This window comes from Fragaria vesca, unplaced genomic scaffold (genome assembly GCF_000184155.1).
Source record: "Fragaria vesca subsp. vesca unplaced genomic scaffold, FraVesHawaii_1.0 scf0513070, whole genome shotgun sequence".
NCBI classification, from domain to species: domain Eukaryota; kingdom Viridiplantae; phylum Streptophyta; class Magnoliopsida; order Rosales; family Rosaceae; genus Fragaria; species Fragaria vesca.
In genome coordinates, this window is record NW_004443442.1 from 170,630 (window position 1) to 184,310 (window position 13,681).

Here is a 13,681-nt window from a genome sequence, read left to right on the forward strand (position 1 = left end):
AATAATAACCGATCGGTGCCTCCCAGATTCAAGTACTGAGCTAAGTCGAGAAGGAGGAGAGGATCACTTTGGTGGCAGTCTCGTCGCCAGAGGTGGCCGGACGGCACTGCTCCGGCGCAGAGACAACAGAGGAAAGGGAGAGAGAGGAGAGAGAGACCGGAGCTTGGGTCACCCGAATTAGGCTTTGACAAAGTCAACCCATCTGTTTTTCCTTTATACCCGAACCAACGGTCCATATCGAAACCCTAACTGATCAAACGGCCAAGATTAAAAGTTATATTCTTATTTCATAAAATTAATTTTTTTTACCAAACCTTCAATAAATCATAGAAAATAGCTCGAAGAAGCTCTGCAAAATAATCCATATACACTGATAAACTCATGTCGACGTGTACTACAACATCAGGCCTTAAAAGAAGAATTTGACATTTCGAGAAAAATTTGAAAAAAAAAAAAAACTTAGAGCGTTACCTTACTAGGTTACCGAGCATGGTTAAATTCCTCAATAACTTGTAGAATACCCAGTAAATAGGTAAAATTGGGTACGGGGCATTACATGAAAAACATGTTCTCAACCATATATGTGACACGACCTCCACTACTGGTGATCTATACTTACCTACGAGGCTTAGTATAAATCATAACACTACTGATCTGCAGAATCAACAATATAAATAAAACAAGAAACATGTTTTCAATGATTCACTAAGGCAACGAACTCAATCATATAACATCATTAGAACATCAAAATCAAACTTATTATTAACTGAAAATTATCATAATCCTCAACAAAGCATCCATCCAATTCGAAATATAAAACACATGGTTTTAATTTGAAAACTAAAACAAGAATGAAATAACTGAAAAGTTCTAGGCATAGGATTACACTTTTCAAAGATCCTGATGGCCGATTGAAGAACTTGAGGTTGTGCAAGGTTGTGTTCAATACTTCCTGGAACGTCCGAGGCAGCAAAGGTTTCTCTCCTTCTTTTTCTAGGGACTTACGGCAATGGGAGAGACTAAGAGAACTTTTCTGAATTTCAAGAGTGTAGTAAGTGATGATGAAAACGTTGCTCTTTGCTCCCTTATATAGTGGTTTGGCCGAACCTAGGTCTCCTCTCCACGTACCCTTGATTATTTTTTGATCCAACAGTCTTGAATTGTTGTACAAAATCTTGATTTAAATCTCTATAGAATTCTCTAGAATGTCTTGCGCCATAAGACCTTGAATGTGGCTTGAACGAGGACTAGGTGCATTTCTTGATCTCCAAGAGGAATTACAGCAATGAAGATTTTTCCCTACTGCCCTAAGTAGAAACCCCCCTTTCGCGACAGACCCCTTTCTACCCCTAATAGACCCGGCCCCTTACCACCGGAGTCCGGTCAACATTATCAGCCATGGGAATCCGGTCATAGAATCTTTATTTCGTATATAATACTCTTAAATGGTCTATTGTAATTTATTTAATTCACTAAGGGTATAATTTTTTTTCCTGTTTAAGTTGACTCTTGAGAATTTGAAAATCTAATTTTGTTAGTGGGAATAAAATTCTCAAAATTAGGGCTAGTGGATATTGTCCCTTCATTAATCTAGAAGCTTTTTTATTTGCTGGGCTATTTACAGAAAAAATTATTGATTAACACATACAATTTGTACATATAAATATATATAAGTGGTTAGAGCAACTTTAATAGACTCTCTATTTTAACTTTTAGCTATTTTAGAGAGTGTTTTTAGCTTTTTTTTATATTTTTGAAGCTCTAGCAGACTAGCCAAAGTTTAACTATTATGACTTTAGCTATCTCGCTAGCTAAATATAGAGAGCGAGATGACTCAGATGAGGCTAGCTATAATTTAATACATTCCTTGTAAGATATTTTACGTGATATATAAATATATTTAAACTATTTAATCTTTATTTGAAGAATAATGTTGATGTAATGCTAGCTAAAATAAAGAGCATTGATGCAGCTGCATTTCTAAAGTGTGTAACCAAAATAACATTTTAACTAATTTGACTAAAATCTAACTAAGAAATAGCTAGCATTGTTAAAGATGCTCTTAATATTTGTTGTTTAGTGTTGATTGTGATGAGTACTGTGTATATATATCAATCAGTAACCTAACTGGCGGGAAGAAGATTTTACCTACTCATCATGCCAACTAATCATTGCGTGCATGTCCTGATACAAAACGGGAACTCTGAACATGCATTATCCTAAATTATGTACTTTCCATATTTGTTAGATTTTACAGTACGTAAACTAGGTACAAGAAAATCATCGAGCAATATTTATGAAGGAGATTCTCCTAAGAGACATATGTTACCGGATATTGTGATGATTGAAGAACACTAATTCCGGCGAAAAACAATACATAAATTAGGAAAGTTATGATATCATATTAAGTAGATTACCACAGTCGATCACAGACTGCGTACGTGCAAATTAATACGTACATTATCACAATAAACACTGCACGCAGATTCAACGATTATATATTTACCTGCCTGTAAACCCCTCCTCCTTTCATGGAATCATGGCTTTTTTATTGAGAGCATAGAAAAATTAGCAGCAAGCAAATTAAGTTCGATCGAGTAGGGAGGTACGTACTTTCAAAAAAAAAAAAAGAGTAGGGAGGTACGTTTTGTGTGTTATATATACTGTGGTTGTTTGGAATTTGTTGAAACCCAAAAGGTCTCTGGATTTTATTCTCGTTAATTTCACATAGGTACTATGTTCGATGATCATTAAATTATTGTGGTGGTTTGTAAATTTAATTAGCTTTTGATTTTGAAATTTTGCTGCAATTTTAATATTATGCAGGCCGGCTCTTAATGCATGTGTGCATCTATATTCTGCAGAGCGAAGTTAAGGAATCTGCACTTGATAGAACTAACAATCTCAAGCAAGCTAGTCTTTATTTTGTTTTCACTGATGGACTCGAGAAAAATGTCAAGGCCTTCGTTGAATCAACGAAATAACAAGTCCAGGTCGTGTAAGAGACGAGAATTTGATGCTAATAATATGAATGAAGATAACAAAGTAGTGTTGACAAGGAAAGTCCGGATAATGTTTAACGACCCTGATGCTACTGATTCTTCTTCATCCTCGAGCGAACAAGATGAAACGATGGCCAATAAGAAACCGTCGAAATCGAAAAGGTTTGTACGACAAGTCCTCATTCATATGCATGATTCAGATTCAGGTGGTAAGTGGGCAAAGACTCGAAAGCGACCGTCGTCGTCGTCGCCTTTCAGAGGTGTAAGGCTAAGAAAATATGGTAAATGGGCGGCTGAGATTCGAAATCCTGTCAAAGGTGGCCGACTTTGGTTGGGGACGTACGTCACTGCCGAGGAAGCTTCTCAGGCGTACGAGACCGCGAGGTCTAAATTTGATGAAATTCTCAGCAGGGCAGCAGCCGCTTCAACTAATAATAACTGCAGTGTCGACAATATCAACAACACTAGTAGTAGTAGTAGTAATGCAAACCAAGAAGACCTATTTCTTTTAAGAAAAGCAACTGATGATCCAATAATGTCGTCTCCGGTTTCGGTTCTGGATCCGGCAATGTCGACGGATTCCATCAGCGTTCACAATGTTGGACAACTGCAAGTATCATTGGACTCGAGTTTCCAGCTGAATGAAGCATTGGAGTCTCTCCACATTGATCACCAGCAGCAGCAAGACGTCTTCAACTTTGTACGACATGAGGAGCTTAACCAACTTATCTCCTCCATTGCCTCCTCCTCCTCCTTGGAGGAACTTGGAAAGCATTTAGACGGAACCTATTGTAGCATTGATGATATAAAGATTGGTGGATGTGATGATCATGGACACTACACCAGTCTTCCTGATTGTGACTTTGACGATTTATATTAATCTAAATAAGTTTATTCAGGTGTGAAATGTCATCATTATATATTATAGGAAAATGATTTTTGGCCTTATTATTAGCTTTAATCTTAGGTGGCATGTTATGTCACCTAAACACATCGCCAATTAAAAAAAATTATGTTATGTCATTCTTAAGTAAAAATACAATTTTATCCTTCAAAATCTAATGGTTCTAAATTATTTTGTCTTTTTTATTAAGCGAAATTTTTTTTTTGTCTTTCTTTTATAATTAAAAATATATATATTTCTAGCATTTTCTTTTTCTTTTCCTTTTCACAATTTTAAATACACACTCCTAAACTCTTAATACACACCCCTTACTTAACACACCACCTATCAAGTTTTTCATTTCAGTATTATACTTAATACACGTTCTAAACTGCCTAAAATACCCTTAATTTATGAAATATTATTATTTAATATAATTAATATATATTTACTATTTGGTACCTCTTTTTACATATTATTCATCTAATTTCCGTTAGAAATTTTTGGTTATCATTGTTCAATTTATAATCAAATGATTATTGTTATATCCCAACTCCAAATCATCAATACAAGTTTCTAGTAGAACTGTAGAAGTACAGTAGCTATTAAACATAGATAGCTAGTTATTTGATAAAACATGTCATGATAAAAATGCAGTACTTGACAATATGATCTGCAACATCAAACTAAAGCTGATACAAATAAAAAAGAAGAAGAATAAAGACAACCCAAATGAATCAGTTATTTATATAAAACACATGTTTCTGACAATTCAGTCATCACCAAGCTGCATTCTTTCTCCTTCACTATCGACATCACCAAGTGGAACGATTTCATTGACAAGTACATTGTCGTCATCAATTTGAACTGTTTCTAAGGACATATTAGTCACTCTTTGACGATGCGACAATCTATCATAATACTGAAAACAGTCTTGATACTTCAAATACAAATAGATGATGTTGAAATGGATATTTCGACAGTTTTAGGGTAAAAGATGTTGAAAGGAATACTTTTAACACAATTTAAAAAAAAAAAAAAATAAGATGTCTGTTTTGGTCATTTAGCTTACCTATAAAATCTCAATAGAAATATAAAATAATAAGCGTGTGTATTAAGAGATTAGAGGTGTGTATTTAAAATTTCTCTTTCACTTATCATGTTTAAATTGAATGTAACATATAGTGTGAAAATACATATATTTTTGAGAATATACTTGTTCAAAAACACGAATTCTTATGAAATATATATATATATATACACATATATAATTTGTCCGAGAAAAAAACAATTTTGTCTAGGAAAATTTTTTCACGTATATATAATTCGTCCAAAATAAAGTGTACGTATATATATATATACACACACGTAACATTACAAAATATAGAATTCGATAGAGATTTTTCTGTTTTTTTTTATTCTAAAAATCCAATACAGAATATGAGCTTATATATAGATATCATAATTTTAAACTGTAAAAATAAAATATTAAAATGGAACTAAATTTTGATTCATCACAAAGATAGAAGTAAATTTTAATAAATTTACGAAATTTATTTATGGTATAAAAGCCTATTTGGTATGATTATTAACTTGGTCATTATTATTAATAAATAATTAAATTTGGTATATAGCTAGGCATCCATATTAAAAAGGTAAGAAAATATTTCATATTAGTATGTAGCATCTATTAATTATTAAGGTTAAGATTGTATTTTTACTTAAGAATGAAATGTCATGATTTATTAAATTGATGATGTGTCTATGTGACATGACATGCCACATAGGATTAAGGCCATAAATCTTAAGCCTTATTAAGACCCTCTAACACTACCCTATATTATATTAATTATCCAGTACGTTCTCCTTACTTTTGATTGTTTGGAGAAGTAATTTTGCTGATTGTCCATATTTGTCTACCAAAGTGCCCATCATTTTATTCTATATATTGACATGTGCCCACCCCTTTGACTGTTTGGAGAAGTAAATTTGCCGACTGTCCATATTTGTCTACCAAAGTGCCCACCTTTTTATTCTTTATATATATATATATTGACATGTATGTGTACTCTTTTCTTAGTTAAACAATTATAATAAATAAATTTATGTAATTGATATAATGTTGGAGTTTATTACTCTGTCATCTCTACGCCGTATTCATCAACCACATGACTGGTGGGTCGCTATGAGCTCTTTACTCTTTCCCTTCCTCTTGCTCGGACTATACACGCGACCAACAACATCCACGGCTAAGGTCTGGGCAGCCGCACGATCACAACAATGGCGATTGTGGTCGCATTCTCTGGCTGCCCATTGACATTAGAGTCTCCCACTTTCCCAATCAGTCGCGGCACATCCTCGATAACAAGGTCACCAAACAAGCTAACGAGCGATTCCACCCCCATACCGTTTCCCCTCCGATTGGGAAGTAAGCCACTTTATGCCCGTCTGACGACGTCATCGCAAAGACGTAGCATTAGACTGTGTATGCACTTGTTAGATCTATCAAGTCCTATTACTTGATTACAAGGATCGATTTTTATCATAAGTTTGAGACATTAGTTCAAAAATCTCTTCCGTGCTAGAGCCTAGAAGATGGAATGTCTTTTGGGCTAATTAAGGTCACTATGATCGGTGATCTTTTAAGCAAATTGCCTTGCTGTTTGTATTTGTCTTTCGATTTTCGTTCGTTAGGAGTTTTTCAGAGAGGATTTAGTGCACATGGTGCACTTTGAACCACACATGTGAGTCCCACGTCTGTTAACAGATGTTAGTAAGACTGACCAATTCAGTTGTTAGTCAGATGAAATGAAGAAAAAAAAATGCAGTAAAAGAAATTACCTTAGATTAGTGTGGGAGGCAGACAATCGACCCAAAAATCTAAAAAGAAAAGGAAGAGACATGCCTGACCGGCCATGGTCAGGGATGGCCGACAAAAACCAATAAGAAATGAACAAGTGTTTATTTAAAGAAGTTTGCTCCTGATTTGGAGGACATTGCATGGATTATTTGGTATATGTCATATTTAATTAATCATTTTGATCGACATGTGTCATTTGTTTTGGTTAAATTAATGGACGAACTGAATTCTGTTAAACTGGAAAAGAAAAGTGCAACTTTAAGAGTCTTAACGATTATCAAATTTACTGAAAACTTACAAAGATGATTTACACGTTAGCACATAAAGACTAAACGGTGAAGATGTAGGAACATTTGATTGAAAAATGGGAAATAAATCACTTGTACCCAAAAATCCTATGCCCATTATGTGCCAACAATGAAAATCCGCCACGTGGAATCTCACTCATCACTATTTAACTGAAGTTTACCTCTGTTAGTTTATATTAATTTTGACTTTTACTGAAAGAAAAGAAAAAAAAATTCTCAAGCCTTCGTCATTTCCTTCATCATCAATTCATCATCACCAGCACTACAAATCTGGGCTTCATCATCTCCTTCTTGATAGTGTAATTAAATTTTGTACACCAATCTCTGCTTCTACTCCACCACAACCACGGTCGCTCACCTCAACCACAGTGGTATTCAAGATCATTCCTCGTCTCTCTGACCCGATTTTCCAATCTCCTCCTCCCCCTTTCAACTTCCTCATCACCCTTACTTCTCTCCTCGCACGTCCAATGACTTCCCCCAATTTGGCAGCAACCAATTAAATTAAATTCGGGTAATTTCGCCGAAGATTTCAGGAAGATTGACCTTGCCCAGCCAAAAAATCTCCAAGAGCATAAACTCAAATTCAGAAAGAAACAAAAATTGCCGTCGCTTTGGCATATGTCGGTGTCTGAGTCAGCTTCTCCTCAAACCCTGAAACCTTATTTTTGGTCTGACAGACACGATGAAGAACAGAAGAAGAAAGAAGGGAAGACAGGAGCTTAAGGGAAGAAGGGAGACTGAGAGTTTCCTTTTTTGAAAAGGGGTTTGGAACCAGCCTAGCTGGGAGACTGAGAGTTTCCTTATTATTCGTTCTTTTAGTAAAAATCAAAATTTAATATAAAACTAACAGAGTTAAGCTCTGTTTAGGTTAGAGACAGGTGTCAGAATTTAGTAGATGGCACAGGTTTGACACTGGGGTTTTAGGCACAGCAGATTTAAGTCTAAAATAGAAATCTACACAATAAGAATAAATAACGTGGTGAATTTGATTTTTTGGTCTCATATATGGTAGGCTAGCTAGGGTTGGCAATATAATGTAAGAAAACAAAATAGGATTCTCGATTGTGATGGTTGAGGTTATAGGAAACAATTGTTCATAAAAGAGTTCTCACAACAGATGGAATAGCTCGATCTTGTTTTCATTTGGAACATGTCATATGTAAACCCGGACGAGAAGCGGCTAATTGTTCGCTAATTTATTATAACACTATTTCTTGATAACATAAAATATTTTTACTTTTTTTTTCAAAAGGTAACTTCATTAACAAACGAAGATTACATGAGATTTGGAACTTAGGGCAATCTGACTACTCCAGACTAGATAATCAGCAAACCCAGTTTACAAGATATCACACATGAATTCCGATACTCTAGATAAAATTAAGAAATATAATTACAAGTCTGAATAGTTTGATTTTTTTTTTCTTTTAGTTTATTTTTATTAGGAGTGAGTTGTAAGTTAACTTTGTTACGAGTTAACAACATACTCCGGTAGTCGATATTCAAGCCAAGGTTCATGAGGATATCCAGACAAAGTCACACTAATCTATTGGTATATGATTTATTGGCATCCCTGTACAAAAGAGAAGAAGTGTGAACAAGAAAGTTCTAATTTGATTAAGACTTATATATATGGTTAAATATTTGATTGATGAGCATTTGATTGATTATATATATGATTTGATTATATTGGAAATAAACTCCCAGGTTAGTGCGTGCATTGCAAGGCTATATTCACCAAGACAAATTTGGATATGTATCTATGTTTAATTGAATATGATATGTACACGGGAAGAAGTCCCAAATGTATTTGGTTTGGTAATTGCGTTGGATCACAAGAATCCTATATTGATTAGGGTATATGTGATATTGATTTGATGTGATTCAAATATCTGATTATATATTGATTTTTGATATTATTATATAGATATTTAATATAAAAGGAGTGCAAATATCCTTCAGGAGATCAACTAGGATCGAGATGCTAAACGTGAGGGGGAGTTTTGTACGTCTTATAAAAGGAGTGCAGCAACATATTTGGAAGGACCTTTTGCACAATTATTTTTAGAAAACTATTTTTGCTCGCATAATGTTTGAGAGAGAGTTTTTTATTTCGCTGCTCATCTGAGTGCACAAGTTCAATGTTCCTTGTTGAGTTGAATTTGTTGTGTGTGTGATTGTGATTCTCTAGTGTGTTGAGAGAAGGTCATTGAAGAAAGAAGAAAAATACGTTATGTCTAAAGATAGAAATTTGTAATAATATAGGGTTTACAAAGAAGTTGTAAGACTCTACGCAAATTCATCTAGTTGAGTTCGTTTTCTGAGTTTGTGTCTCGCTGTGATTTTTCCTTTATTTTGATGTTTTGTAATATGTTCTTGTTAAACTTTCTGTCAGTTCGTCGAGGATTGACACGACCCCTGCTTCATGTTCCAGTTGGAGTTGGGATTCAAAAATTGAACTTGGGGATCAGTATTAACCCGCTCCATCAACTTTACCACGTTAGGAATTGAGTTTTGAATATATTTCTCTGAGAAAATATGGTAACGGTCCGAGGCTCCTAGCCTTTACAAGGCAATATTTGCTAGGGAAGTCAACAATGAAATGTTCGTACGTTGAGAAAAAAGGAATAGTATACAAAAAGAGAAAATACAAAATGTTCCGATTTCGTAAGTAAGGGCGGAGCGAAATTTGGATGCAAAGTGTTGAGAGAGAGAGAGAGAGAGAGAGAGAGAGAGAGAGAGTGTAGAGAGAGAGAGAGTGGGTTTAAATATTTGAGAACGGTAGGCATGAAAAGATGAAATGCCATTTACTTCTCATTTATTGCATTCACCAACACTCAGAACTGCACTTCCATGGCATTCAATGCTCTCTCACTCTCTCCCTCTCCCTCCCTCTAGATGATGATGATGATGATGATGCCTTCCTCCCTGCAACCACATGCAACATCCCATCTCTCTCTTTAATCTGATCTTTTAACGATGTACCTCTCCACCCACCCAACACTCTGCTAGTCCTCCCTAGCTAGCCCAAGTAGTATTTTGACAAGACTCTCTCACTCACTCTGGAGTTTTAAATTTAGAGCAACCTGGAAGAACATTCAGTTCAGATCATGTCTTCTCAGCTGAAAGAATTAATGAAATGAGGTTTTCTCACTTGGGTTTTTAGAGCTGTGTTCATCTGCGTCCTGCTCCTGCTATTGTATTTTTGGCTTCCGGTACGTGGGCTTTTATACAGATTCTGCAACTCTCTCTTGTTTTCTGTTCAATCATGGAGCTTTAGTTTCAATGTTGCCTTTTTCTTCATTCAATCATGGAGAAAAGGGAAGCATGTGCACTGGTGTTTCAGTTCTGCACTTTAGGCTGGTTTCTGTTGTTGGATTTTGGTGGACATTGTAGGACAAGTCAGTATCAGCTGTAGAATTCATTTGTATTTGAATATTCAGATTGTCGTGTACACGTAATGGTGGCTTTAGGAGGTTTCCTGATCTGGGTCCTTGATATCAGCAACAACAACACACACAGAACTGGGATTCTTGTTCAACTTGTAGCTTTATCAAGTTTATGGTGTTTAGTTTCAGGACTAGGTTCTATGTCCTCCATTGCAGTTTCTTATGGTGAGAAAGGTCCAGTTTACTGTGGCTTAAACTTAAATGGGTCTCATCTTGTGACCTGTTATGGATCAAACTCAGCCATAACATATGGAACCCCAATTCATTTCCCATTTATTGGTCTAACTGCTGGCGATGGCTTTGTTTGTGGTCTGCTCATGGATTCTAACCAACCATATTGTTGGGGTAGCAGTGGTTATATTCAAATGGGTGTCCCTCAACCCATTATTAAAGATGCGCAATATGTAGAAATCAGTGCAGGTGATTACCATTTGTGTGGATTGAGAAAACCTCTGACTGGCAGTCTCAGAAACATGTCCTTTGTTGATTGTTGGGGCTATAACATGACCAAAAACTATGTGTTTGATGGCCAGTTGCAGTCCATTTCAGCAGGGTCAGAGTTCAATTGTGGATTGTTTTCGCAGAACAGGACAGTGTTTTGCTGGGGTGATGAGACTAGTAGCAGGGTGATCCGTTTGATCCCTGCAGACATGAGGTTCCGGAAGATTGCAGCTGGTGGGTATCATGTGTGTGGGATTTCAGAGGGTGTGAGTTCTAGAACATTTTGTTGGGGAAGAAGCTTGGACATTGAAGAAGAAATCTCAGTGGCATATTCAGGTCAAGGAAATGTTGATTTGGCTCCAAAGGTCCCAATGCTTTCAATTGTGGGAGGGAAGTTCCATGCGTGTGGAATCAAGAGCTATGACCATGGTATCATTTGCTGGGGATTTATTGTGAAACAAAGCACACCCGTTCCTAAGGGTATCAAGGTTTATGACATTGCTGCTGGAAATTACTTCACTTGTGGGATTCTTGCTGACAAGTCATTCTTACCTGTTTGTTGGGGACTTGGATTTCCGACTTCTCTTCCGTTACCGGTTCCACCGAGGTCCTGCAGGTCTACTCCATGTGCTCCTGGCTTCTATGAACTCGACCAGGACAGTGCCTCTTGCAAAGATCCCAACTCTCACATTTGCATGCCTTGCAGCACTGGCTGTCCTCCTGAAATGTACCAAAAAATTGAATGTACAATGAACTCTGATAGACAGTGTGATTATAACTGTTCTATTTGTTCCTCAGCTGAATGCTCCACAAACTGTTCTTCATCGTACGCTAATTCAAAGAGGAATGAAAGGTTCTGGTCTCTGCAATTGCCTGTCATTATTGCTGAGATTGCCTTCGCTGTAATATTGGTCAGTGTTGTGTCTCTAACTGCAGTTTTATATGTCCGCTACAAGTTACATGACTGTCATTGCACGGAAAAAGAATTAAAGTCTACAAAGAATGGTCGTGGTGGTTCTCCTTTCCAGAAAGACATTGGCAAGATTCGTCCAGACTTGGATGATATGAAGATACGGCGGGCTCAGATGTTTACTTATGACGAACTGGAAAGAGCAACTTCAGGGTTTGAAGAAGAGTCTGTTGTGGGGAAGGGAAGCTTCTCCTCAGTTTTTAGAGGTGTTTTGAAGGATGGAACAGTTGTTGCTGTGAAGAGGGCTATAATGTCTCCTAACATGCAAAAGAATTCGAAAGAGTTCCATACTGAGCTAGACTTGCTCTCCAGATTAAACCATGCTCATTTACTTAACTTGCTTGGCTATTGTGAAGAAGGTGGAGAGAGGCTTCTCGTGTATGAGTTCATGGCTCATGGATCATTGCACCAACACCTCCATGGAAAGAACAAAACCTTGAGAGAGCAATTAGACTGGGTTCGGAGAGTCACAATTGCAGTCCAGGCAGCTAGGGGAATTGAATATTTGCATGGTTACGCTTGCCCACCAGTGATTCATAGAGATATTAAGTCTTCAAATATTCTGATCGATGAGGAACACAATGCACGAGTAGCTGATTTTGGTTTGTCACTCTTGGGACCTGCAGATAGTAGTTCCCCATTGGCTGAGCTACCAGCAGGAACTCTCGGGTATCTTGATCCCGAGTACTACAGGCTTCACTACTTGACAACCAAATCTGATGTTTACAGTTTTGGTGTTCTGCTTTTGGAGATTCTGAGTGGCAGAAAAGCAATTGATATGCAGTATGAAGAATCAGGAAATATAGTTGAATGGGCAGTGCCTCTGATCAAGGCAGGAGACATAATCGCAATTTTGGATCCGGTTTTGAAACCCCCACCTGATGTTGAAGCCTTGAAAAGAATTGCCAATGTAGCTTGCAAATGTGTTAGGATGAGAGGCAAGGAGAGGCCATCAATGGATAAAGTGACAACAGCACTAGAACGAGCTCTTGCGCTGCTAATGGGCAGCCCCTGTAATGAGCAGCCGATTCTGCCAACTGAGGTGGTATTGGGAAGCAGTAGATTGCACAAGAAGTCATCACAAAGATCTTCAAACAGGTCAGTCGAAACTGATGTTATAGATGCGGAGGATCAGAGGTTTGAGTTCAGAGCTCCTTCATGGATCACATTTCCAAGTGTTGCTTCTTCCCAGAGGAGAAAATCTTCGGTCTCAGATGCTGATGCTGATGGGAAGAACTCCACAGAAGCTAGAAATATGGGGAATGGTGGTGATGGTTTGAGGAGTTTGGAGGAAGAGATTGGGCCAGCTTCACCTCAAGAGAAGTTCTTGCAGCATAATTTTTAAACTGACCAAACCATGCTGCGTTTATCTAGTTGACAGGATTGGATTGCATTTAGTTAAATTCTTGGTTGGAGAATGAAATGTAAAAAACATGTGTAATTTCCTGGACAGCTATACGTAGCTACCACTATATTTGTTGTTATCTTTTATTTGTATTTTCAGTTCTGACAGTTTTTGGTGACAATCAACTGTTGAATTCTGGCATCCTTTCAGAAAGGTAAAACAAAAATGCCCTCACGCAGGATCGAACTACGGACCTTCAGTTTACAAGACTGACGCTCTACCACTGAGCTATAAGGGCAATTGTTATTATACTCTAGATGCTGCCAATAAAATCAATAATTTCCAAATAACATAACGAGTAATCGTAGATCAAGGCGAGATCAATGAAGTCTACCATCCCTGAGATTTGCACTGTAAGTG

At 36.9% G+C, this 13,681-nt stretch overlaps 2 protein-coding genes and 1 non-coding gene across 3 annotated transcripts; 2 read left to right on the forward strand and 1 right to left on the reverse strand.

Moving 5' to 3' along the window:
- Nucleotides 1-2,952: 2,952 nt before the first annotated feature.
- LOC101294036 (ethylene-responsive transcription factor ERF118-like) lies at nt 2,953-3,882 on the forward strand. Its single transcript, XM_004309793.1, has one exon. The coding sequence runs from the start codon at nt 2,953-2,955 to the stop codon at nt 3,880-3,882; it is 930 nt and encodes a 309-aa protein (XP_004309841.1).
- Nucleotides 3,883-10,027: 6,145 nt separating this feature from the next.
- Nucleotides 10,028-13,399, forward strand: LOC101311151 (serine/threonine-protein kinase-like protein ACR4-like). Its single transcript, XM_004309767.1, has one exon. It carries the CDS (start codon nt 10,517-10,519, stop codon nt 13,259-13,261), a length of 2,745 nt encoding a protein of 914 aa, XP_004309815.1. The 5' UTR covers nt 10,028-10,516; the 3' UTR covers nt 13,262-13,399.
- An 88-nt stretch (nt 13,400-13,487) lies between these two features.
- On the reverse strand, nt 13,488-13,559 carry TRNAT-UGU. The gene has a single exon. It is a non-coding gene; the product is annotated as a tRNA-Thr (tRNA).
- Nucleotides 13,560-13,681: the final 122 nt, after the last annotated feature.